General features: G+C 42.7%; 1 protein-coding gene across 1 annotated transcript; it reads left to right on the plus strand.

The window, feature by feature from the left end:
- Positions 1 to 3122: 3122 nt before the first annotated feature.
- Positions 3123 to 21950, plus strand: ttbk1a (tau tubulin kinase 1a). The gene is made up of 14 exons (XM_076092015.1): positions 3123 to 3185; positions 4110 to 4257; positions 5193 to 5266; positions 5365 to 5505; positions 6983 to 7087; positions 12003 to 12068; positions 12253 to 12345; positions 12989 to 13114; positions 13206 to 13360; positions 13638 to 13848; positions 14086 to 14258; positions 14871 to 15211; positions 15525 to 15706; positions 21648 to 21950. The coding sequence occupies exons 1-14, from the start codon at positions 3123 to 3125 to the stop codon at positions 21948 to 21950; spliced, it is 2181 nt and encodes a 726-aa protein (XP_075948130.1).
- Positions 21951 to 23677: the final 1727 nt, after the last annotated feature.

The following is a 23677-nucleotide window of genomic DNA, read 5'->3' on the forward strand; positions in this document are numbered from 1 at the left end:
TAACTTTTATTATGCTTTACTACCATGCCAGTGTACAAATACCATATTACGTCGTACTATACTGTTCTATATAGCTATAGTATACATTGCTAACCTTTGTCATACAATATGATACTATACCAATGTATTCTATGTTAAGTATACAGCGATACATTATACTACTATATCACTTTATTGTATCAGTTCTGATTGGCCGGTTGCAGTGAATTCAGAGAATCTCTGTGGTCCCGCCCTCTGCAGTGATTGGCGGCTCAGCAGTGTGTTGAGGCCTGCAGCAGGTTTCACTACATCTCCAGTGTTACAGTGACTCCCAGCTGCTGGTCGCTGGTCAGCTGATGATGATATTGATGGTGCTGCTTCTGCTGCTGCTGTGTAACACAGCTGTATCACTGCAGGTGCAGAGAAGCCTCCTCCCCTCCTTCCCAGTCCGTCCAGTCCTCTTGGCAGAGCTGGTCTGACTGGAAACACAGCGGACACTCTCCATTATATCTGCAGTCCGCCTGAGCTCTGCATGCACTGATGACGGCCCGTGGCATTTGCATGCAAGAACAGCATGGTTTGGGGACTGACATGCATCACTTTGAACTTCAAATTTCACCGAAAAAGTCCACCGAAAAAAAAGCCGATGACCATTCATGGCAGACATGTTGCATCAGAGCGGCAGCGTCGAACAGTTCAGCTCGGGTCGACTACCTGCAGAGCACTGAAGGGACAGACAGGTGGTTCACAGGTGAATGCAGCTGTGAGAGGGATGCTCAGTAAGACGCTGATGAACAGGGCCACCTCATTCTCTACTGCGAACCCATTATTCGGTGTGAAGGAATAGGGTTTATGGTCGTCTACTTCAGACTCATCAGCTCCAGCTGTGCAATAATTAGCTCAGTTTTAATCAAAGTCTTTATTATTTGCCAATGACCCCCAAAAAAAGTGGTCAAATAAGACATTTTAACACCTTCACTGCATACAATATTCAAGATTACAGCACTATAACCGCTCAGGTCTGCCAGCATCAAACCTCGACCCACATATGTAAAGCCCTATGGGGCTTTCTTTCCCCTATGGGGCTTTCTTTCCCCTGTAGTCATCTTCTCAGGCAGAGCTCACTCCCAGGCCTTTTGATCTCCTCCAACTCAAAATCTCAGAAGTGTTTCTAACCTTCGACCTGAACTCATCCAGCTTAGTCTTAACGGCGCTTGTTGGGAGCGGGACTCGAGTTGGGAATGTTCACTGCCTGCCAAGTTCAACATCATTATTAGCTTCTTAGACAAAATAAACCCCTTTACCAAACAACTTCTTTGTCACTGCATTACAAAATTAATGTGGCGCTCCCATGAAGAAGAAGGCGACACAGCAGCAGTACTTGTATTTGCTTTCACTGGGAAGGCTGGGTATCTTTAGAAAATGTGCTGTTTTCTGTTAAACCCGTCCAAAGAAATTATTTGGAAATGACTCAGAAAAACATAACAGTTCAGCCCTTATCACTACCAGTAATTCTTTATTCATATTTTTTTCCCTCTGAGCTGTATTTTTAAAGGAATAGTTCCACATTTAGTGAAATCTTCTCTTTTTCTCTGAGAGGTAGATGTTCAGATTGATACTCTCATGTCTCTACGCTACATATGAAGCTGCAGCCAGCAGCTGGTTAGCTTAGCTTAGCATAAAAACTGGAAACAGGGGGGGGGGGGGGGGGGGTCAGTTAGCCTGGTTCTGTCTAAAATGAACAAAATCCACCTACCAGCTGCTCTAAAGCACCACGATGAAAGTGTTCTATCTCGTTTGTTTAATCTTTAAAAAACAGAAGTGTGAAAACAACATGTTGTGGTTTTACTAGGGGTTTAGTGACTTCCTGTCTAACCTAGTTGACTGGTAACTGGTCGCAGCCAAGAAATAGTCTGGCACACCCCCGTGAACCCCGGTAAAATGAGCAACTGTTGTTTTTATACTAGTAGGCAGGTGGATTTTGTTCCCGTCGGACAGAGCCAGGCTAGCTGTTTCCCCCTGTTTCCAGTCTTTATGCTAAGCTAAGCTAACTGGCTGCTGGCTGCTTGCTGGAACTTCATATTTAGGAAAGACGAGAGTTTCCTAACATGTCGTACGTGCCGTGTAGTTCAGGTGGATCATGTTGGGACTTGTTCCAGTGCCATGCTGATTGTCAGTTCAGATGGCCCGTTGTGATCTCTGATGATTCGGTGGAGTCCATGGCCGTCGGGCCGTCGCAGCAGTCAGGATGAGAGCAGAGTGTCCGGCTTCTTCCTCTGCACACATGATATTTGCTCCAGTTACTGCAAATACCATCACACCCCCAAACCCAACCCCAACCCCTCCGCCCCCCTCCCCCCACCGGCCTGTAGCCTGATCCAGCTGAAGAATGGCTTCTAATGGCAGCCAGCCATCTCTAATGCCTGTTGTTATACTGGACTGCTGTGACTGTCCCAGCACAGGGCTGTGGTTACACTGGGAGCCTCCCAGTACCGAGATGATGTGTTTAATTTACTGACTGTTCTGCCTTTCTCCCCCCCCCCCCCCCCACCTCCCTTCATCCCCCCTCACAGATAAATGGCTCTTTTAAGCTGGGAGCTGCTCGTGTTCTGTCTGGCTGGCAGATGCAGTGCCTAGTCCCCGGCCTCCAGGACAACGCCAACATGAACGGGACGTCCGAGCAGGCCGACATCCTGCCGCCAAACTGCATGGTCAAAGACCGATGGAAAGTGGTGAGTCAGGAACTAAATATGTTTAGAATCTAAACGACAGAAACACAGAAAATGTCAAAATGTTCCATTAAGAAGAAAACCGTCAGCGATTTTATTTCATGTTTTATTTTATTTTCTGGGTCAAACTGCTGCTGTTGGTCTGAGACGAGACATTCACAGTTTCAACTCATCAATCACACATTTAATACCTTTTACTTCAGAGAGTTTCCACATCGTCAGACTAGAATAGAAGAATCAGCCCAGTCCACATTTAACTTTATCGTTTTTGTCAAATAAGAAAACAAAACTAGTCATGTAAAGTGCATGTGAGCTTTAGTTAAAGGGCTTATGCATATAAATACATGTAATTCATATACAAGAAAAAAAAGAAACACTGATGTGATCCTTTGAGGTCCCTTTGGTTTCTGAAATATGAAGTTATATAATGCAGCTCCTGTCTCAGCCAATCAGATCGCAGCGCGGAGCCTGCAGGCTGTTTGCACTTCAACGATCAATTTACTGCAGAACCACTGAACTGGCTAGGTTCAACACGCATATATACTGTATATACATATATATATCTATATGTATATAGATATATATATGTAATGAAAAAATGAATAAAAAAGAAGGGAAAAACAGACAAACTAAGGACAAACAGAAGTGAAAAGGGGAAGAGGGGATACAAGGGTGAATCAAGAAAGAAAGGTAGTAAAAGGAGGAAAGGAAGGCCTGAAGAGAAGGAAAGATTGAAATGAGGGAAGAAAGGAGGAAACAATAGCAGAAGATGGGAAGGAAAGAAAGAGGGGAATTATAAGAATAAAGGCCAAAAGATTGGAGAAAGGAGAAAAGAAGACCTGAAGGAAAGAAATAAGGGAAGATAGAAGGATTAAAGGGGAGAAGAGATGTTTCCTGTTGTATTCTGGGTTGATTTTAATTAATTGTTTTTTTTAAATGGTTTGATTTTTTTAAAATTTGTTTTTGATAAATGAATGCTTTTGTTATCAGTGTGTTTTCTCTCTCACTTTGTGGAATCAATCCTGCAGCTGAGAAAGTAGGAACAAGAGTTGACGAAAAAAAGTAAAGAAAAAGAGGATTAAGGGGCTAAAAAACGAATAGAGAAACAAAATATTGAAGAAGGGACGAATGAATGAAAAGAAGATGAAAACAATGGGATGAAATAGAAAGATAGGAAGAAGAGAGATTGGGAGAAACAAGGAGAACGAATAAAGGAGGGATGAAAACTAACAGTTTTCAATGAAAAAGCTAAAATATGTATTTTTGTTTGACACTGAAACCAGAAGACTTACTTTCTGTTTCATTCATGATGAAACTCTTGTAGCCCCAGTTGTAATGCTGTAACACTGAGATCATCAGACCGAAACCGATCCAGAGTCTGTCCTGCGTTCTTTGTCCCAGCTGAAGAAGATCGGTGGAGGCGGGTTCGGGGAGATCTACGAGGCCTTGGACCTGCTGACGCGGGAGAACGTGGCACTGAAGGTGGAGTCGGCCCAGCAGCCCAAACAGGTGCTGAAGATGGAGGTGGCTGTGCTGAAGAAGCTGCAGGGTGAGACACCTTAAACCTTTGGCTCTCTTCTCATGAGTTAGGCGGCACGACTCAAAAGTGGCCAAACAATAACTTGTACTCTATTTAAATCAGCTAGGCCAGACGTTTCACTGTGACAGCAGAGTTCACCCGTCTGTGTGTCTGATAAAATGACGCATGCCCTTCACAGACTAATATAATCCGTTGGAGAAGCTGCAGCACATTTTGACCTGCTGATGGCAGATTTTGGTAGAATGACCAAAATCTTTAGGATTCATTTTCTGAATCAAAGGTCATAGAAAATATGTGGAACAGCCGTTAAGATATTTCAATGTGAGCCACAGTGTTGAGCCGGCAGATTAAAACACTGCTGTTGGTTTCATAAGCAGTTGTTACCGGCATCAACATTCTATGAGTCATGTAACTGATTTTGAACTAGAAACTGACAGCTGTCTGCAGATATTGAATCTAAACCTAGTGCATGCTGGGTAGTATGCTAATGAGTTTCTTAATTTAAGCAGTTTTGTAGGATGTTCATTCTGAAATGTTTCTAAAGGCAGACACTAGAAATGTTAAGTTGCATTGTAATATTTTACAGTGTGTCAGTTGTTGTGGTGCATTGTACTATTTACACTGTGTAAGATGTTGTGTTGCAGTGTATTTTTTACAGTGTGTCAAATGTTGTGTTGCAGTCTATTTTTTACAGTGTGTCAGTTGTTGTGTTGCACTGTAATATTTTACAATGTCAGTTGTTGTGTTGCACTGTAATATTTTACAGTGTGTCAGTTGTTATGTTGCATTACAATATTTTACAGTGTGTCAGTTGTTGTGTTGCACTGTAATATTTTACAGTGTGTCAGTTGTTGTGTTGCACTGTAATATTTTACAGTGTGTCAGTTGTTGTGTTGCATTACAATATTTTACAGTGTGATTTACTCTGTTCTTTTTCCTTCCAGGTAAAAACCACGTCTGTAAGTTTATTGGCTGTGGGAGAAACGACAAATTCAACTACGTGGTCATGCAGCTTCAGGTGAGTCCGTCTACACACTGAAAGCTGCATGGGCCTGTTAAGGCTTTTATTGTGAAGGACATGAATACAGACTTCACACCGTCTCCATATTGTTGCAGGGGCGTAACCTGGCCGACCTGAGGAGGAGCCAGCCCAGAGGGACCTTCACCTTGAGCACCACCTTGCGGCTCGGGAAGCAGATCCTGGAGTCCATCGAAGCCATCCACTCGGTGGGCTTCCTGCACCGAGACATCAAACCGGTACGATGCAAACCAGTTCTCCCAGTTCTCTTTTCATCAAAGGTCCTTTACAGAGGAACGTTGCTGTCTTCTTCTGTGGTTTCACATGTATTGTCAGCGAGGGAGTCGATTCAAAGCCCATGTTTTATACTTGATCTGAGGAGCCGATTGGCTGTTAAATCTGTCAGCTTATTTAACTGGATGGAGTTTTAACTGTGTGTCAAAAACTGATTTATTGCTATTTTAATGCATCAAAAATGCATTTATAATATCTGTCATTAAGTTATAACTGATAGAACCAAACCCAGAGAAACAAAGTCACAATAAAGTATTATTTTCATATTGTGGAACAAGAAGAAAAACAGTAAAAATAAAAAAGGATGTTCATGCTGAATATATTTACATATTAATAAGCAGAGCTGGAACAAAAGCTGGAGGACAGTGATGAGGGGGGTGGATGAGGAAGGTCATAGTGAGGAAAGAAAGCCTGCAGACCGTCTGGTCACCGTCATCATGGTTATTAATGTGATCCAGTTCCGTCTGCGTCTGGTTTTCATCAAATCCAACTTTAGTTCCACACCGTTTCACATTTTATACTTCAGATTCACTTCACTGTCTCACAATATTCTTCATCTCAGAGTCTCGTTGTTTCGTGTTCATCACAGAGTTAAAGAGAACAAAGGAAATAAAGGAAAGGAGATAAAAAAGGGTTAAGCCCCTTTTCCACTGGACACAAAACCAACATCCACTAACATCTGGCTTGTGTCTTCAGTGTTAAAGCAAACAATCGACATTCATCCCGGGACAAATGACTCCGCAGTAATATGCTCTCCTCGAAGCCACCAGACTCCAGACCACAACAGTAATTTCACCTCGCTGAGCATCGAAACACACTGAATTTAAACTCGACAGGAACAAAATAAATCCCAAAACCATCTTCCAGACACCAATGAGGCGCCGAAAAACACACTTCATTCAAACTCAAAAACGAGCGGCGATGAATGCAGACGATCGGCTCAAAGTCGTCGTAGAAGGCACTTCATACAATCTTGCCAAAAACAAAAATTCTCACCAAGCTGTCTGCATAGTAGCGGCTGAATGTTGGAGAGGTAAAGCAGTGTGTTTACTGGTAGCTGCCATAGCTGTTAGCCAAACACACCACAAACTGTTAGCCCCCTCTTGTGGGCGCAGGGAAGCAGGTGGGAGGTCTGGGTAAGAGAAGTGAGTGAAGAGTCAGCAGGCAGACAATGGCAGTATAAAACAGGCATTTAAAGGTGTGAAGAGAAAGTGTGAGTCACCGCAACCACGACATGTCCTTGGGCATGCATAAAAATGCAGATTTTTTATTGACTCAGACTGTCGAAGCCTCATATTCACTTCACATAGACCCTTGGTTTTGTCCTCCATGACCTCCATTGAAACCTCATCATGAAGATCTCTGTTAATGTCCAGTATGAACGACATTTCTCACAGTTTCTGTCTTGTTTCGTTCCTGCAGTCGAACTTTGCGATGGGCCGGCTTCCCTCCACCTACAGGAAGTGCTACATGCTAGACTTTGGCCTGGCGCGGCAGTACACCAACACCACCGGAGAGGTCCGACCGGTAAGAAACCTTATCGACAACGTCCGTGCTGACAGTAGCATTTTACTAACAGTTAATTCTTCATCACATCAGAGGAAGTATTTACAGACTTTAACTCGCTGTTTGTATGGAAGACCCGTCCTGCCGCCAAAATAAACAGATGAACATTTAGAAATCATAAATATTAAGTCGTGAGTATCTTATAACTGTGATTTACAATGTTTGATTTTCAGACATAATAATGTCTTTGTGACACATCATTTTGGCTTTGTAGGTCCCTGTTAGCTCATCATTCTGACATTTTAAATAACAGTTATGAACGACATCAACATTCTATGTTCTGGTATAAAAGATAAATATTAGAAACAAAACATTCTCAATTATTAGTATTATTTAAAGGAGAGTTAAGCATATGATTAACATCTCATCATTAAATATTCAGACAAAGATTTGACTGAGTCATACTCTTTAAAATCATTTTATTCTTTTCTTGTCATTAGATTTGTGAATTTTTATGTATTTTATTTTCATCTTCATTCTTTGTTTGTTTTTTAGCAGGACTGCTCTTCCATACTGAACACAAACTATATTTTCCTCTCATGTGTTTTCACTTTCCTTTGAGCTGCTTTAAAAAATAAACTGAATTATAAGAAGCTTAAACTGCAGACAGGGTGTGTTTGCTGCATTGCAGCACATTAGTTTAATAGCTCACTGTAGACTGTTTGTCTGCGTTGTCTGTTAGACGCCTAATGTCTTTTGTGTGTGTGTGTGTGTGTCAGTGATACACTGTGATCAATTAGGACTTATTAGATATTATTAATCAAGATGATATAAGAACAGCAGTTGTCTGATGCTGCATGGGGGGATTTTGTCCATGTTTGAATGGAAAAGGCTTTTATTATGAAAAGTCTAAAATACCTCTGGATGTTTTGATTGGTCGTCAGTCAGTAATCAGGTCTGCTGGTTTTCACTGTTGCTGTTTGCTTCTTCTTCATCTTCTTCTTCTTCTCTCATTCCTTTATGCCGTCTCTCTATCAGACTGAACTCTGTGATATTTTTAGATCAGCGACTACGTGAGCCGGTTACTGTCAACTTCATAATCCTCTTCTATCCTCCTCCTCCTCCTCATTCCATTCCTCCTCATTCTCACTACTTTTCTTGTTTCCTTCTCCTCTCTTTCGCTTCCATCTCAACTCTTCTCTCTTCCTCCTCACTTCCATTCTTGTTTCTTCCTTTCCTCCTCCTCCTCTTCCTTGTCTCATTCCTTCTCCTCCTCCTCCTCCTCCTCCCATTCCTCACCTCCTTTCTTGTTTCACTCTTGTTACTTTTCCTCTCCTCTGCTTCTCCTCTCCTCACTTTCTTTCTCTCCTCTCCTCTGCTTCTCCTCTTCCTCCTCGTCTTCCTGGGGTGTTGTGTTGCTTCTGTTGCAGCAGTGAGATGAATATTTGATGCTCCATCGTGCGTCAGTGGGCGAGCGACCTCAGGCTCCCTCTCTCTCTCTCCCCCTCTCTCTCTACAGCTGAGTCAGCTTCTGTCCGCTGATCTGAGAGGATCGTCTCCCCCTCTCTCTCTCTCTTTCTCTCGTCCTACCCCTCCCCCACTCTTCATCCTGCTGCCTCTCCATCTATTTCATCCCTCCATCTTTCAGCAGAACTCTTTCTCTCTCCATTTCTCTCTCTCTCTCTCCCTCTCTCTCTCTCTCTCTCTCTCTCTCTCTTTCTCTCTCTCTCTCTCTCTCTGTCTCTCTCTCTCTCTCTCTCTCTGACATCATCTCTGATCCAACAGGAAATCAGCCATACTGCCACTGTAATATAGCAACTGCAGTAGTATTTATTTTAAGGATACGGCTGGTGTTATTTTAAATTGTTCTTATATTCATCAAATCTCATGTGCAGACTGAAACAATGCGTTGGTCCGTCTCTGAACAATGTCCGACTTCCTGTCTGTGGCTCTCAGCTCTAAGCCCATTGGTTCCTCCTGAAGACTTAAAACTTCAGCGGCAATAATCAATATTTCTTACAATAATATATGTGAAATAACAATGTGTCTCTGCAAACCTGCAAAGAATGATCAGCTGAATCTGCAGCTTCCTTCAGCTTTACAGAGCTTTACAGGGAGTTTAAGCTCATTGCAAAAAGAGAGAGAATATTGAATTCATCAGGTGACACAAACTGAACATATTGAATCATCATGTTGCTCTGTTGTTTCATTTTTGTCGGTCAAACAGGAGGAAATTGTTCATTTGTAAGGGAACATTTTCAGCAGTTGTTTGTTTTGATGTTTTAAATCTATGTTTGGTAGCTAGCAGTGTTCTTCTTCACTTACACTGGTGCAGAGCTGCATTTATTTGCACGTTATCACCTCCAGCTGTCAGATACAGTATTTGTTTGAGTCTGAACATGAGATGAGCGTGTTTGTTAATGATGATAAGATATTTAATTTGAAAGGTATGAAGACATTTGACAGCTCTTTGTCTCTGGAGGACACAAGGTTCAGTATTACTCTCTGTGAGTTATGGTATCAGTTGTAGGGACTCCTTTACAACGTCTGTCATTCACACCGATGGTGGAGCAGTTTGGGGTTCAGTTTCTGTCACGTGTGTGTGTGTGTGTGTGTGTGTGTGTGTGTGTGTGTGTGTGTGTGTGTGTGTGTGTGTGTGTGTGTGTGTGTGTGTGTGTGTGTGTGTGTGTGTGTGTGTGTGTGTGTGTGTGTGTGTGTGTGTGTGTGTGTGTGTGTGTGTGTGTGTGTGTGTGTGTCCAGCTGCCCCAGGATCAGCTCTCTCTTTTTAGTTTCTTCTCAGAATCTCTTCATCTTCTCCCGATGAAGTTTAGGACTCTAACTCTGAGATTCATTTCAGATATTTGACAAAAGAATAGTCTGAGGTTAAAGTCACAATTTAGAGTTTTCTCTACAAACCTTCATTTATAGTCTTTACTACATTCACAGCTTCTTTTTCTCTAAACTCGATTTAAAATAATCTTTTACTTAAAAGAACCTAACCCTCTCTCAGAAGAGCTTTATTATTAAGAGTTGATATATTGATCTCCTCCTCATGTTTCCTTTCCTCTCCTTCATTTTCTGTTTCCTTTTAGTTCGTTTTTTTGTCTCCTCGTCTCCTCGTCTCCTCCAGATGAAGTGTCAGATTTAGATTATTCAGAGAATAAAGTTGGAGCCTTTATTTATACATTTCTCTGTTTTTAAGATGATCTTTTACCTTTTAAAAACTATTAACTACCTTAAATCTCCAAACCTAACCCTCTTTTAAGAACTGTGAATATGATTTCCTCTTACATGCTTTGTACAATAAAGATTTTATGTTCTGACAGAATTGTGTGATGTCATGAAAACCTTTTACTTTGACCTCATGATGTTCAGTCTGTATTGATCACCGATCACCACTTCTGTTATCAATGATTCATGTCCTGTTTTATTTTCATCGTATTACGTTTCAGTGTTGTTTTTGTTTTTCTTACAGTTCCTTTGGACTTATGATTTTGACGTGCATGCGTCCCGTTTCTCCATCATCTCCATGGTTACCCAGGGATGTGAGTGGTTTCTGTAGCAACAGAGGAGTCACAGCCCGCATCACCAGCCGACCGCCGAAAGTATAACCTGAAAGAACACGTTAGTCACCATCAGAGAAGAAGAAGTGCTGCTAATAATAGAGTCAATAGGACTTTATCAACACGTGTTCATACATTCAATATGTTTGTTAGACGTCAAGAATAAACAAAATGACTTTAGTGAGAAACACTGACTGTAAACATCACTTTAAATTATAATCATTCGTCTGACATGAAAGCAGACTGAGGATCGGCCCAATAACTTCAAGACTCACAGGTCGAGTGAACATTTCATCCATACAGTAAATCCATATGTCCTAAACATGTCATCACATCCTGCTCACCACACACACATGAATAGCATCACCCTGGATGGACGATGGACCCCCCCCCGCCCTGTGTTTTCTGGAGGCTACGTCGATGCAGTGTGACCCTCTGCTTATATTTCTGTTTTGCATCACTGTTTGGTTGTTTTTGTGTGTTTGGTTTGAATTCACTTTGTTGACACCAGAAACATGAATCCAACAGATTAAAGGATGCAGCTCGTGTCTGCTCTGCAACTGCAGCGGCTGCAGCGCAACGCGACGTCACGTTTTCCAGTCAGTGCAATGACCTCTTTGGAGTTCAAATATATATATAATATAAGTGTAATTGTTCCTCTGTTCTCTTCTCGTGGTCAAAGAATAATTATATGGTATTAGCTGACAGAAGCAACACGTGCTTTATCTTTATCTTTATCTTGATGATCTCAGAGGGTGCGCGCCAAAACCTGCGACAGCACAGAGTCGGTTTGAGCCGGTTGGACGTGATTTCCACTCCTTTTAAATTTCGCACGCAGAGCGACGTGAATATTATGGACTACTAAACAGAAATGTGACATATCGAAATATGATAAGTACTCTGGTGTCTCTGCCAACACTTAAACGCTTAAACGCTTAATTTGCCGACGAGCCGCTTGGTACGGAGCAGTGAGAGCGGGAACGTTAAATCAGCAGCAGGTGAAGGAGAAGCTTTGATAAACTTAGATTTAAATATACATTCAAAGATGCTGCAGAGCCGTTTCTATAAATATAAATATGTTTTTATTAGTTTGTATTGATTATGATGCTGTTTGTACACACAGAGACGTGAGTTTAAGTTCTGTTCGTCGCATTAAAGGGGAGTGGAAACCCTCCCCAACTGGAGTTGGAGCGCACTTTCTTTTGCTTTTGAATAAATGTAATAACCTTAAATAAGATAAACATTTCTAACAGTGATCACATCCCGCTCTAGCTGATCTGTTGTCTGGCAACAAGATATTTTTGGTAAACAGGATGTAAATTAGACCAAACTTTATGTTTTTATTGACTAACTTTTCTTTGTGTTGTGTTCAGCCGAGGACTGTGGCAGGTTTCAGAGGGACGGTCCGCTACGCTTCAGTCAACGCTCACAAAAACAAGGTCCGTGTGTTTTATTCTCTTTAATGATTTCAGTAACAGCTTCATTGATCTACTCTACTGAAGCTTTTGATATTATACATTAACGTTTTATATTTGTGTAACACCGGCAGTAATGAATTAAAGATAATATGTTGTAACATTAACACTGATGCCCGAACAACGTGTGTTTGTCGTGCTCCTCCAGGAAATGGGTCGCCATGATGACCTGTGGTCGTTGTTTTACATGTTGGTGGAGTTCGCCGTCGGACAGTTGCCATGGCGAAAGATCAAAGATAAGGTCAGACTGTTTCCACTGAACCACTACTTTGACCATCAGCAACAGAATAATGCTAATAATTAATTCTAACAATAACCCGAGAGCACCTGCTGAATGGATAATTATTATTTCATATACTATAAGTTGTAGAAAAAGCTGCATTTGTTAATATAATCTATGGACAAATGCATCAAACGATATAAAATCACAGATATTATCACAATCGCTGCAGCTCGACGGAGCTTTTTTAGCCTCGTTTAGCTCCTAGTTTTGGTTTTGCGGCACATTTCCTGTGTTTTGTAGTAAATCCACTGCTCAGCAGCAAACAGCAGGCAGACACAATTACAGACTCGCTGGTGGAGCATTTGGCAGCTATAGAGACAGACTTTCCCCTCAGAAGTTCATGGAGACCAAAAACAGAGCTAAAAGAGAGAATATAGGACTTGCATTCATCAGGTGTACACAAACATGACTCCTTATGAACAATCATGTTGCTCTGTAAGTGCTGGATGTGGAAATAAGCACCTGTTTACTAACAAGTTCAATATATCAACTTGGGGAAGATTGTGTTCACTGCTTCTTTATGCTGAAAACTTCAGAACTTTCCGTGAATCCACATTAATTCACTGCAGCTGAAGGTGATTTGTTTTGTTTTTTTCTCCAGGAACAAGTTGGTCAGATTAAAGAGCGTTACGACCATCGGATGCTGCTCAAACATATGCCTTCAGAGTTTAATATCTTCCTGGACCACGTCCTGGCTCTGGACTACTACACCAAACCAGACTACCAGGTACGCACTGGGAAGTGAACTGTGTGGTCTCTGCTTCAGGGCTAACAGCTTGGTTTGGATCCATGAGTCTGTCTTGTTTGTTTTGTTCCAGCTGCTGATGTCGGTGTTTGAGAACAGCATGAAGGAGCGAATAATCACCGAGAATGAGCCTTTCGATTGGGAGAAGGGAGGGGGTGATGTCACGCTGTCAACCAGTACCTCCAGCCAACCACAGCAGAACACCCGACCCACCGCCGCCATGGTGGGGTAAGAACCAGACCATTAGCTGTATGAGAGCCTCCTCAAGCTGAAGCTTCACGTAAAGGATCGGTCTGCTTTATTGTCACTGTCAAAAAGATGGGTCAAGAAACGCATCACGTTTGCAGCCAATATAGAACATGAGCAACACATAGATCATATCACAAATTATGTAAAAACAACACCCACATGAACTACAACCAAAGGCTCCCTGGATGGTAGAATATCTGTGTACACTTTAAACTGTTTCTCAAACATCAGAGTCTCTTTTGTTCTCGGTCCACAGAGCCATCGTGACGTCGGTTCCTGGAGATCTCCAGCGAGAGAACACCGACGACGTTCTGCAGGACGAACATCTCAGTGATCAGGAGAACGCCCCTCCGGTCCCGGCCAGCCGACCCCCCGGGGAGATGGGGGTCTCCAACGCCGGGGAGCCCGGAGAAGCCTGGGAGGACACGGACTTCAACCGCAACAGACTCAGGATCAGCCTGAACAAGGTTTGAACTGTCAAAGAACATCTGGACTGATTGTTGTAAAGCTGAAATTAACCAAATATATCTACTGAAGTACTTACTAGAGTAGAGAGACATATTGCACTTTTTATGGAACTATTTATGGTATTTATCTCGACACTTTTAGCCGACAAAAAAACCTTCTTTTCTAGAGTTTCTACCTGAAGTGTTTAGATGGTCATTGTGTTGGACCATGAAACATCACTTCCTGTCCTTCCTCAGGGGCCTCAGGAGGAGGAGGTGAGTCGGGGGGCGTGTCCTGTGTCGCCGGTACGAAGTGGAGTCCCGGAGTCCCCGACCGGTCAGGGTCGGTCCTTACGGTACCGTCGGGTCAACAGCCCCGAATCTGACCGCCTGTCTGCTGCTGAGGGCCGGGCCGACGCCTACGGACAGAGGTGATCTACAACATCAGGAAACACCGGAGGAGCATTTACAGACGGGAGACGGCTTTCTGTTTTATTTTTCAGTTAGATTCACATTTAGAAGTTAAAAAGTGAAATCATTATTTCTTTACTTTGGTTTACGACGGTCTCATGTAGACCTATTGAAACACTTTAAACTTGCAGTTTTCTTATGAAGCCTTGACTAGAATTTTAGCTTGAGAGTTGACTTGGAGTTGAGTTACACATGACTTGGGTTTGCCTTTATTGACTTGGGACTTGACTCGGACTTATTTCAACCAACTTGAGATTTAGCTTTGATTGACTTGAGACTTCCTTTGACAAGACTTAGACTCAGACTTAACCTCAAAGACTTCTAACTAACCCGGGCTTGATTTGGTCTTGCCTCAACTGACTTGAAGACTTGTCTGGTCTTCTTCACTGACTTTAGACTTGACTTGGCTTTGCCCTCAAGAAGTTGAGACTTGTCTCGGACTTATCTCGACCGACCTGGGTGATGAATTTTGGGCGAGCAGCTGTGGAGGTCAAAGTTAAACTCTTTAGTGTCTTCAGTAGAGTTACCGTAACATTTCTCCGTGTCTTCATGTCTGTCTGTGTGTCTTCCAGGTCCAGGATGGACATCCTCGGCTCTCCGTCCCGTCACGTCTACTCCTCCCAGCCGGCTCAGATGCTGTCCGTCGACCCCGGTTGCCGCGGCGACCGTCAGGCCAGCGGCCGCCAGGAGGCGTCGGTGGCGTCGGTCGATCAGGAGGCGCACAGCAACGCCTTCATTCGCTCCGTCCCGCTGGCCGAGGAGGAGGACTTTGACAGCAAAGAGTGGGTAATCATCGACAAGGAGGCAGAGCTACGAGACTTCCAACCGACCACGTCGGGAACCACCGACGAGGAGCCCGAGGAGCTCCGCCCCCTGGAGGAGCAGGAGGAGAGGAGGAGGCTCAGGGCAGCAGGTAGGAGCTTTTGTTCACACCTGGAATAAAAAAGGAGTCCCTGCAGGAGTAAAGGTGGCAGGATTCAGATTAAACAAATGGATTCTATACTGGATGTAGATTTAATACATTGCTAAAGAAAAGTCAATTATACATCTGGCAAGAACGGGTTTGATTATTAGCAAGTATAAAATGAATTATTGATATTAATACAATTGTTAATATCATTAGGATTATTAACATAGATTGATAATGACGTGGCACGACAAAATGTTTGCTTCAGTATCGACTTCCAGTCTCTTGTAACTCTGGTTAACATTTTGTTTCCCTGCAGGAGGGGAGCTGGTGGTTCGTCCAAAGACCCACACCAGGGACAGCAGCCGGGGGATGCTGACATTAACGGAGGAGGAGGCGTCGAGGAGGAGCGGCGGGAGCCCCGTCCAGTCGCCCTGTCACTCGCTGCCGTCGGGACGCCCCCGCCGGAGAGAGTCAGACCCCACTGGACCTCAAAGACCGGTAAGAGACCCAGCCAGCCAATCAGAGGAGAGCTCAGCTCTCCGATGTTGGCGGACAGATGAAGAAGAGGACGGCTGCTGTACAGATTCATCACTCTGATGACTGTTATACCAGACGCTGTCATACGGAGGCGCTCTGCAGCAGCTGCTCCGTCTCATTTATCTGTCGGTCAACATGCAGCTTTAAGGACAAATCCAGCATGATCGGAGGTTCAGCTCATTTCCTGGTTCCCCCTCTTGGGTTTCCGTCAGTGTCGATGATTCTGCCCTTTTTTACGTCACCTAAGGAACCTTTGACCAAGAGGTTGTCTGTTCAATCCCCGGACCTACAGTATAAATCAGGTGCAGGAGTGGCCAACAGATCATACTTGGCATTTACCAACTGAGGGTTAACTCTGCCGACCAAAGAGATTTCTGTTTACAATCTGATCAAGAAATCCCTAAAAGTGCTCAACAGTCTGTGCTGCAGATTCTACAGATGCAGATGGAGTAGTGCTCAGAAAGTACGATGGTTTGATCCTAATCAGCACAAAATTTGATGGTTTCTGATGAAGTCATCCGTAAATCTGAAGTCTTTCTTTTTTAAAGTCCAGTCCAGTAAGTCTTTAGTTCGTCTTTCTAATGAGGAAAAACCATCTGAACTCGTGCTGGATTTGTCCTTTTAAAGGTGTATGACATCTGTCATTACCGTCTGTCACATGCAGTCGCTCTGTTCAACCAGCAGCAGCCAAAAGGTTCCTCTGATAGAATCAGTGTTCACTGACTTTCAGCCGGGAGAGATGGCGGTGAGGTTCTGCATGTGATACTTAAATTGGTTGTTGCTCCACAGCAGGATACTCTCCATGTTCTTTTAACTGAGGACATCGAATCATTGCTCCCACATCGATGTTCACTGACAAATGTGGACAAGTTCTCTGCAACAGTTGAGCGCTGTGTGTAACGTAAAAAAGTCATGATGTCATACTTTCATCACAGGAAATTGCTGTTTTCACACAGCAGGTTCAGTTTTTCCAGTATGTGTTTATATACAGTATACGTACTTATAGTATATTTGAGGTATTATTTTTATATGTACTGACCCGTCTATCATGGCAGGATGAGGCATTAGAGAGCCAAAGTCCCGTTTATTGACAAGAATAATCCCATATTCTCATATTGTTGTTGAAAAGTCTGCATCACGAACACCACAGAGATTTAACATTAGAATTGTTTTTGTTTGCATTCAGAAACACCGTATCCCACGAGTCTGTTGGCCTGCTGTCAAAGCCTCATGGGAGCTGTAGTTGCTGAATATCACGTTCAGATGTTTCTGCCCAGCGCAGTAGTAGGTCCTCATTTATCCTAAAATGTGGACAGAAAACTTCAGTAACACAATTTGGGATTCTTAGAAATAAAATGCGTTTAGTTTCAGATACTGGAAATGGATCTTGGTCGAAGAGAAAGCTGGACTCTTTGTGGATTTTGAGGAATACACTTTCCTGCTGAGAGTTAGATGACAAGATTGATACCATTCTCATATCTAGATATGTAGATTAGCTTAGCATAACGACTGTAAACAGGGGAACACAGCTAGCTCGCTTATTAACACAAATTAACGTTATATGTTGTTTGTTTAATCCAAACACAAGTAGAACAACAAGCCATATATAACATGTTAATCGGTGAGCTTCAGGGGAGCTGGTAGGCGGATTATGTTACCATTGGACAGAGCTAGACTAGCTGTTTCCAGTCTTTATGCTAAGCTAAGCTAATCAGCTGCTGGCTGTAGCTTCATATTCACTGTGCAAACAAGAGAGAGGTATCAATCTGAACATCTGATTCTCAGAGAAAGAGGGACAGTCCGTTGTGTCCGACTGTCTTTTGAGCTTCAGTGAGCTTTGCTGAGGCAGTTCAGGTCAGTCGGGTTGTTTAATATCTAGTCACTGATGGTGCTGATGGTTTGATTCTTCCTCGACTGCCTGTGACACATAACAACAGTTCTAACTGTCCAGCTGTGTTTTCCTCTGTCATTGTGCAGTTGAAATCTTTTCCATCTCTTTGCTTTTGCTCATGACTTTTGCTTTGGACCATTGTTTTATTCTGAAGGAGTGAATGAGAAACAGCAGTTCCTGTACGATTCAGCCGCTGTAGCCACGATGTTTCTCTGTCGGGATGTTGACGCTGTTTTCACCTCCTGTTGTTCTGCTGTGTTTCCTCATGTTCTCCGACGTGCTAGAGTCAAAGGGGCAGTTTCACCACCTGGTTTTACGCACAGTAAATGTTTACTTGGGTCACTTTTGGGGACATCACATAGATTTACATTCATATCCTGGAGACTAACCCTGACCTTAACCACTGACCCAAAAATCACCTTTTTCCAAATTAGGGACACACAGCTTTTGGCCCCAATTGCACAAGCCGTCCCCAATTACCTGGTCTTTAGTCTGAAATATGTCCCCGAAGGTAGCTTAAGTCAGGAACACACACACACACACACACAACACACACACATACAGTTTTGGTGATTTTGTTCGGGTTGGTGGACGTTCAGGGTGGCAAATGCGTGGAGGTCGGGTGAAGGATTGTCGTGTAGTGCAGCGGATTTGTCTTTCATGCAGGAGACTGGACATGCAGGAGACTGGACTTGAAACGGACCGAAATCAACCGTAACAACAATCTTTCCCGAACACTAATCATAACTTACCCGTAGTTTATTGTCCATAAATCTTTCTCTAACCATGATGCAGCTGCCATGATACAACAGATTTGTGAACGAGAGCTGTGATGTGAATGATGTGTTGCACTATTTCTAGTGAGGCGGCATCTTTTACAGGCAAAATAACTTCAACATCTGACCGTTTGTGTGTTCTGTGTTGAGAAAAATAATTTAAAATCAGTTCATTTAGAGAAAAGGAGGGGTTAGACAAAATAACAGAAACCCCTGATCATACACCAACCTACATTGTTTCTTTCCCACTTTAAACGTTGCTAATAAGATCGTCTAGCGTGTGGTTGTTTTTCAACATTCTTCCTTTGAGAAACTTTACTAAACCCTGAGTGAATATCTCAGTACTGTGATTTGGTGATTCGGAGTGTGACGATCCTTCAGTAAAGATTAAAGTATTAGTTTGGAGAAGATCATCACTGCCAGTTGTTATTGACTCTGTCAGAGGATCTGGTTCAACTTGATGCTCGTAGTTCGTTCAGTCAGCGTCGGTTCTTTCTCCGTCTTCTCGTTGTGTCTGAGACTTATTTTCTCTCACTGTTTGCATTAAAGGCTGAATTGTCAGAGAGATGAACTCTAGCTTTTACTGAATTTAGGCGTTGGAAAACAACAGCTTTATTTACTTGTAACAAGGTTATACATTTCTATTTTTACCAATTAGTAATCACACTTGACACTTTACCTATGTGTGACTCATAGGATTGAATTCAGGTTCATTAATTGGTTGTTTCTCAGTTAATATTCAGCTGAAAGATGACTCGTTATATTTCTTCATGCACAGCCGCTGTATTCAGTTCAGCTACATCGTGGAACATTTAAACATATGTTTAGTGATTCAAACGATACTTGTGAGGTAAATATTTTACGTGAAGTGTGCAGAACGGACCGTCAGAGGTTAATGTGGTTAATAATGTGAATGTTTGGTGATGAGAACCCTGAAGTCCAACTGAGAACCGGAAACTTAAATGTTTGTCATGAATACACGCCTTCATCTTCACAACAAGCTGTAACTATAACATCCAGATAACTGCTCAGCCATCACTCAACACACACAGATCACCTGGACTGACAATGACAACAAGAAGCATTAAAATACTCTGCAATGTACTGTATGTGTGTGTCTGCTAGTGCCTGAAAGTGAAAAGACATCTTCTTCGATCACTAAAAAGACCCTTTAACAATTTATATATAATTTATACAGAGGGCCCAGAAGTCCCAAAATAAATGTTTTCTTTTTAATATGGCGTTCGCACAAGATAAGAAAGCAATTATCTTTCAGGGCGTCTGGGCCTCTGTAAATTAAAGGTAATACAAATTAAATAAATACGTAGGAATATGTAAAAAAAAAAGTGTGTCTAGCTTGTGTAGATATAAATATTAAATCAAGATGTATGTTTATGGCTAAATTCTAAACATAAAAACGGTTGACATGATACGTACAAGGTATTTTAGGACTAACTAATAAAGGTTTTTGACAAACAAACAAGCTCTACGATGAAGGAAACAGCATCCTTGAGAACTTTCTTACGGGGGACCAAATCTGACTAAAAAACAGAACATTTTAAATGTGATAATGTAATCACAACACTAACAGTAAAAAGTGCTGCCAGCGCCCCCTGGAGGTAACAGTGTCCATTACAGCCACAATATGGATAATGTATAGTCTGTCCTCTGGGTGGCGCTACAGCAAAGATCATTTATCTAAGAAACTGTAAAGGAGGAGAACAAATTAGATAATTTCATTACGGTATATTATTTTATTTTTGTGTGTGTGTGCTTGTGTATTTCTTGTTCAATTCTGTCCTGATGGTGGCGCTAGAGGAAAGGTCAGGGAAGTCACCATCTTAATATGCTCAGCTGGTTTCATGGAAAATAAATACAGAATCAATGAATTTCGCACTTATTTTACATTTTATTTAATTTTCCTGCAGAAGGATTTTTCTTTGTGAGTAATTGATTCATTATTTTCTTATTTTCTTTATTTCTTTACCCATTAATGCTTTTTCAGTTCAGTTCTACGTGTATGTGACCATTTGAGTTATTCATGCACTCATTTATTCATTTACTAATAAGTCAGATTTGGTCCTCCGTACTTGGTGGCTGCTGTTTACAGGCTGGGACGTTATAACATCACCACTGATATTTCACTTTATCTGCAGCGTGCGGAAGCGTGTGCACAAATCCGTTTTTAGTAATATTTTAGCCAGCTCTCTTTATTTTCGTGTGACCGCTAGACTCAGAGCGAGCTCTCCGCCGCCGGCCATCGAGGACTGCCATTCACTTTTTTACTCTTCTCCAGTTCTTCCCCCCCCCCCCCCCCCCCCCCCCCCCCCCCTCCACATAACTACTGACGCCTTTGCCCCCAACCTATCGCTTTAAAAGTACACAGTATTTCGAGTTTGACTCACCTGAGGAGACAGAGAAAAGAGCGAGGGAGCCATTGGGACAACACAAGAAGAAATAAAGTGATGTTTCGGGGTAAGCACAGTTTAGGAATAGTCCTTTACCTCTGTTCTCTCACTCAGTTTCTGTTCCTCCTCTTCCTTTTCCTTCTGTTCAGACATATTTCCTCCCTTCTTTTTCCTCCGTCGTGTGTTTGTGTTTTGTGTGCTTGATGACTCCATCTCTCTTTTGTGTTCCCTGTTTTGTTTTGTTTTTGCATCTCCAATGGTAATTTTTCCTTCAGAAGTCAAAAAAAGCTGAAAGTGTCAGTTGTCCAGGCTCAGACTGTTGTAGACTAGTGAGCTACAGTATGTGCAGTGTTCGTGCCGGTGTGTCCTTTTAAACTGCTTCTTTTTTTTTTATGGGGGAAAATATTTTCATCACCATTTGTCCAGCTAGAGGGATGCTAGTCTGACCAATCTGGCAACCCACACAGCTAACAGTCTTATTGGCTCAACTGTCCTGTTAACTTTTTCATAGCTTCTAACTAGTATCTGATAGCTGTAACTGTAGACAGAGTGCCAGATTTACGCCAACACTCCCTCAGCTTCTCTCCCGAGACTCCACCCCTCGCAAACCTTTGACCAATCAGCTGAAGGCTTTAGATGTGTGAGAGCACCAATCAGCTCTCTCCTGTCTAACGCCTGGTAAGAGAGGGGAAGGAGACGAGGGAAGGAAGTCAGAGTGTTGGGATGTAGTTGTAGGAAAATATTAAACATTCAAATACATTTATACTTTATGAAGAGTTTTCCACATGCTAACCTCCCTCCCTCTCTCTGATTGGTCTGTTTTGCAGTTAGAAGAGGACAGACACCAACCGCGGCCCAATCAGCTGAGGAGGCTGGCCTCCTACGTCTTCTCCTCCTCCACCCTGGAGACGGAGCAGTATCCCCACGGAGGAGGCAGCTTCATCCAGAGGAGCCGCTCGGCCGAGAGCAGCCCCGCCCACATCACGGCCGCCAACGCCTCAATCCGGCGGCGGCACGCCGGCACCCTGCCGACGCCGGGCAGCCCGCGGAGCAGACACTCGGTCCTGAACGTGTCGAGGACGCAGCTGCAGCAGATGTTAGCGAAGCTCATGAACAAGAACAACAGCTGAGAGGACTGAGAGACGGACTCAGAACATATAAACACACACTCATATAACATACACAAACACATAGACATGAAGTATACCGATACACACACCTATATACACACACTCATACACATAAACATGGACAGACTGAATATGCAGAGTCGGTCTAACCAGTTTTGGGGCCCGGGGCAGAGTTCGGCCCCTCTGATTCCCACCCGCATCCTGACGTCCCAGACTATTTTATTTAAGTGTTTACAAAGAGTCTGAAGTGACCAAAGAGACTTTTTAAATACAGATACAACCCCTGATTTAGTCAAAGCACCCCTGAATCCTAAAATAATTTGTTAAAGGGCCAGTGTGTAGCATTTTGGGGGATCTATTAGCAGAAATGGAATATAATATATCTTTTCCTTAGTGTAGAAATCCCCTGAAACAAAAGACATTGCCCTTCATATCTACATAGGGATCAGGTCCTCTTCACATTGCACCGTCATGTTTCTACAGTAGCCCAGAACTGACAAACCACCAAAACACCGGCTCCACAGGGAGCTGTGAGGACATGTTGGGATCTGTGGTCAAAATCAAGGGGTGCACCTTTACAAAAAAACAAGATAACACAATAACAAAAAGTAAACAAACAGTTGATTTTGTAATTTTGCTGGTTTATCGCCGTCTGGAGGCTCTGCATATACAAACACATGTATGAAAGCGACAAAATGAACACTGAGAGCCAGATAATAACCACACATGTTAACTAAACACAACAAGCCATATGACAGACACACAGCAGCACCACTGTGCTGGTAAACATGTAGTTTCACACACACACACACACACACACACACACACACACACACACACACACTCACTCACTCACTCACGTAGCTCCACCGACTACTTTTCGAGCAGAGGAACAGAAGAAGAGGAGAAAACGGGAAATATTTTCCATGCAATAAACTCTGAAAAGCCTCTCTGAAAACCTGATGTTGCACACGCCGCAGACCTGGCAAACTGGAGGAAATAATGTGAAACTGAATATCTCCTTCTAGTTCCTGTGAAGAAGAGGAGACAGAGTGAGGCTGCTAACAGACTGTTAAGCTTTACAGTGTTTGTGCATTTTATTTATTTTTATTTATTTGTTCTGCTTAAATGAAGGAGCGATCGTCGAGGAATGCAGGTCGTCCCGGCGATCAAGTTTTTTTGCACCGAGACTTTGGAGTCGGCGTTTCCCGTCCAATCATCGTGTCCACCGAGCAATACACCGACACCGCTTCACCACACGTCTTCACCGACACAAAACCAGTGATCCAAACGTCTCGCTCTTGATTCATTAAATGTTTTGTGTGAAGAGAGAAGTGTGAGTTTTCTCTGTGAAAAGAGTTTTGTGAAGGTGTGATAACTTTGATCTCCAAACTCAGCCTTTAAGACAAAAACTGTTACTGTGCTGGGTCTGTGGGCAGAAGTACGGTGGCCTGCAAGTGAAAATATTTCACAGAAAGAAAAAAGAAAAACAGCAATGTTTTGTAATAAAAAAATAACCTAGAGTGAATACACAGTGACATTTCATAAAACAACTAAATAAAACCCCCACAATATTTCACTAAATCTCTAAAAACTCAACAACAATATAGCTGAAAACAAATTAAAGGCCATCACAATACACATTTTATATAAATGTTTCACAAAACACTAAAAATATCAGAAACACTACAAAAACAAAACAGAATGACACCATAAACTACACATTA

This window comes from Anarhichas minor, unplaced genomic scaffold (genome assembly GCF_050575085.1).
Source record: "Anarhichas minor isolate MPS153535 unplaced genomic scaffold, ASM5057508v1 ptg000014l, whole genome shotgun sequence".
Taxonomy (NCBI): Eukaryota; Metazoa; Chordata; class Actinopteri; order Perciformes; family Anarhichadidae; genus Anarhichas; species Anarhichas minor.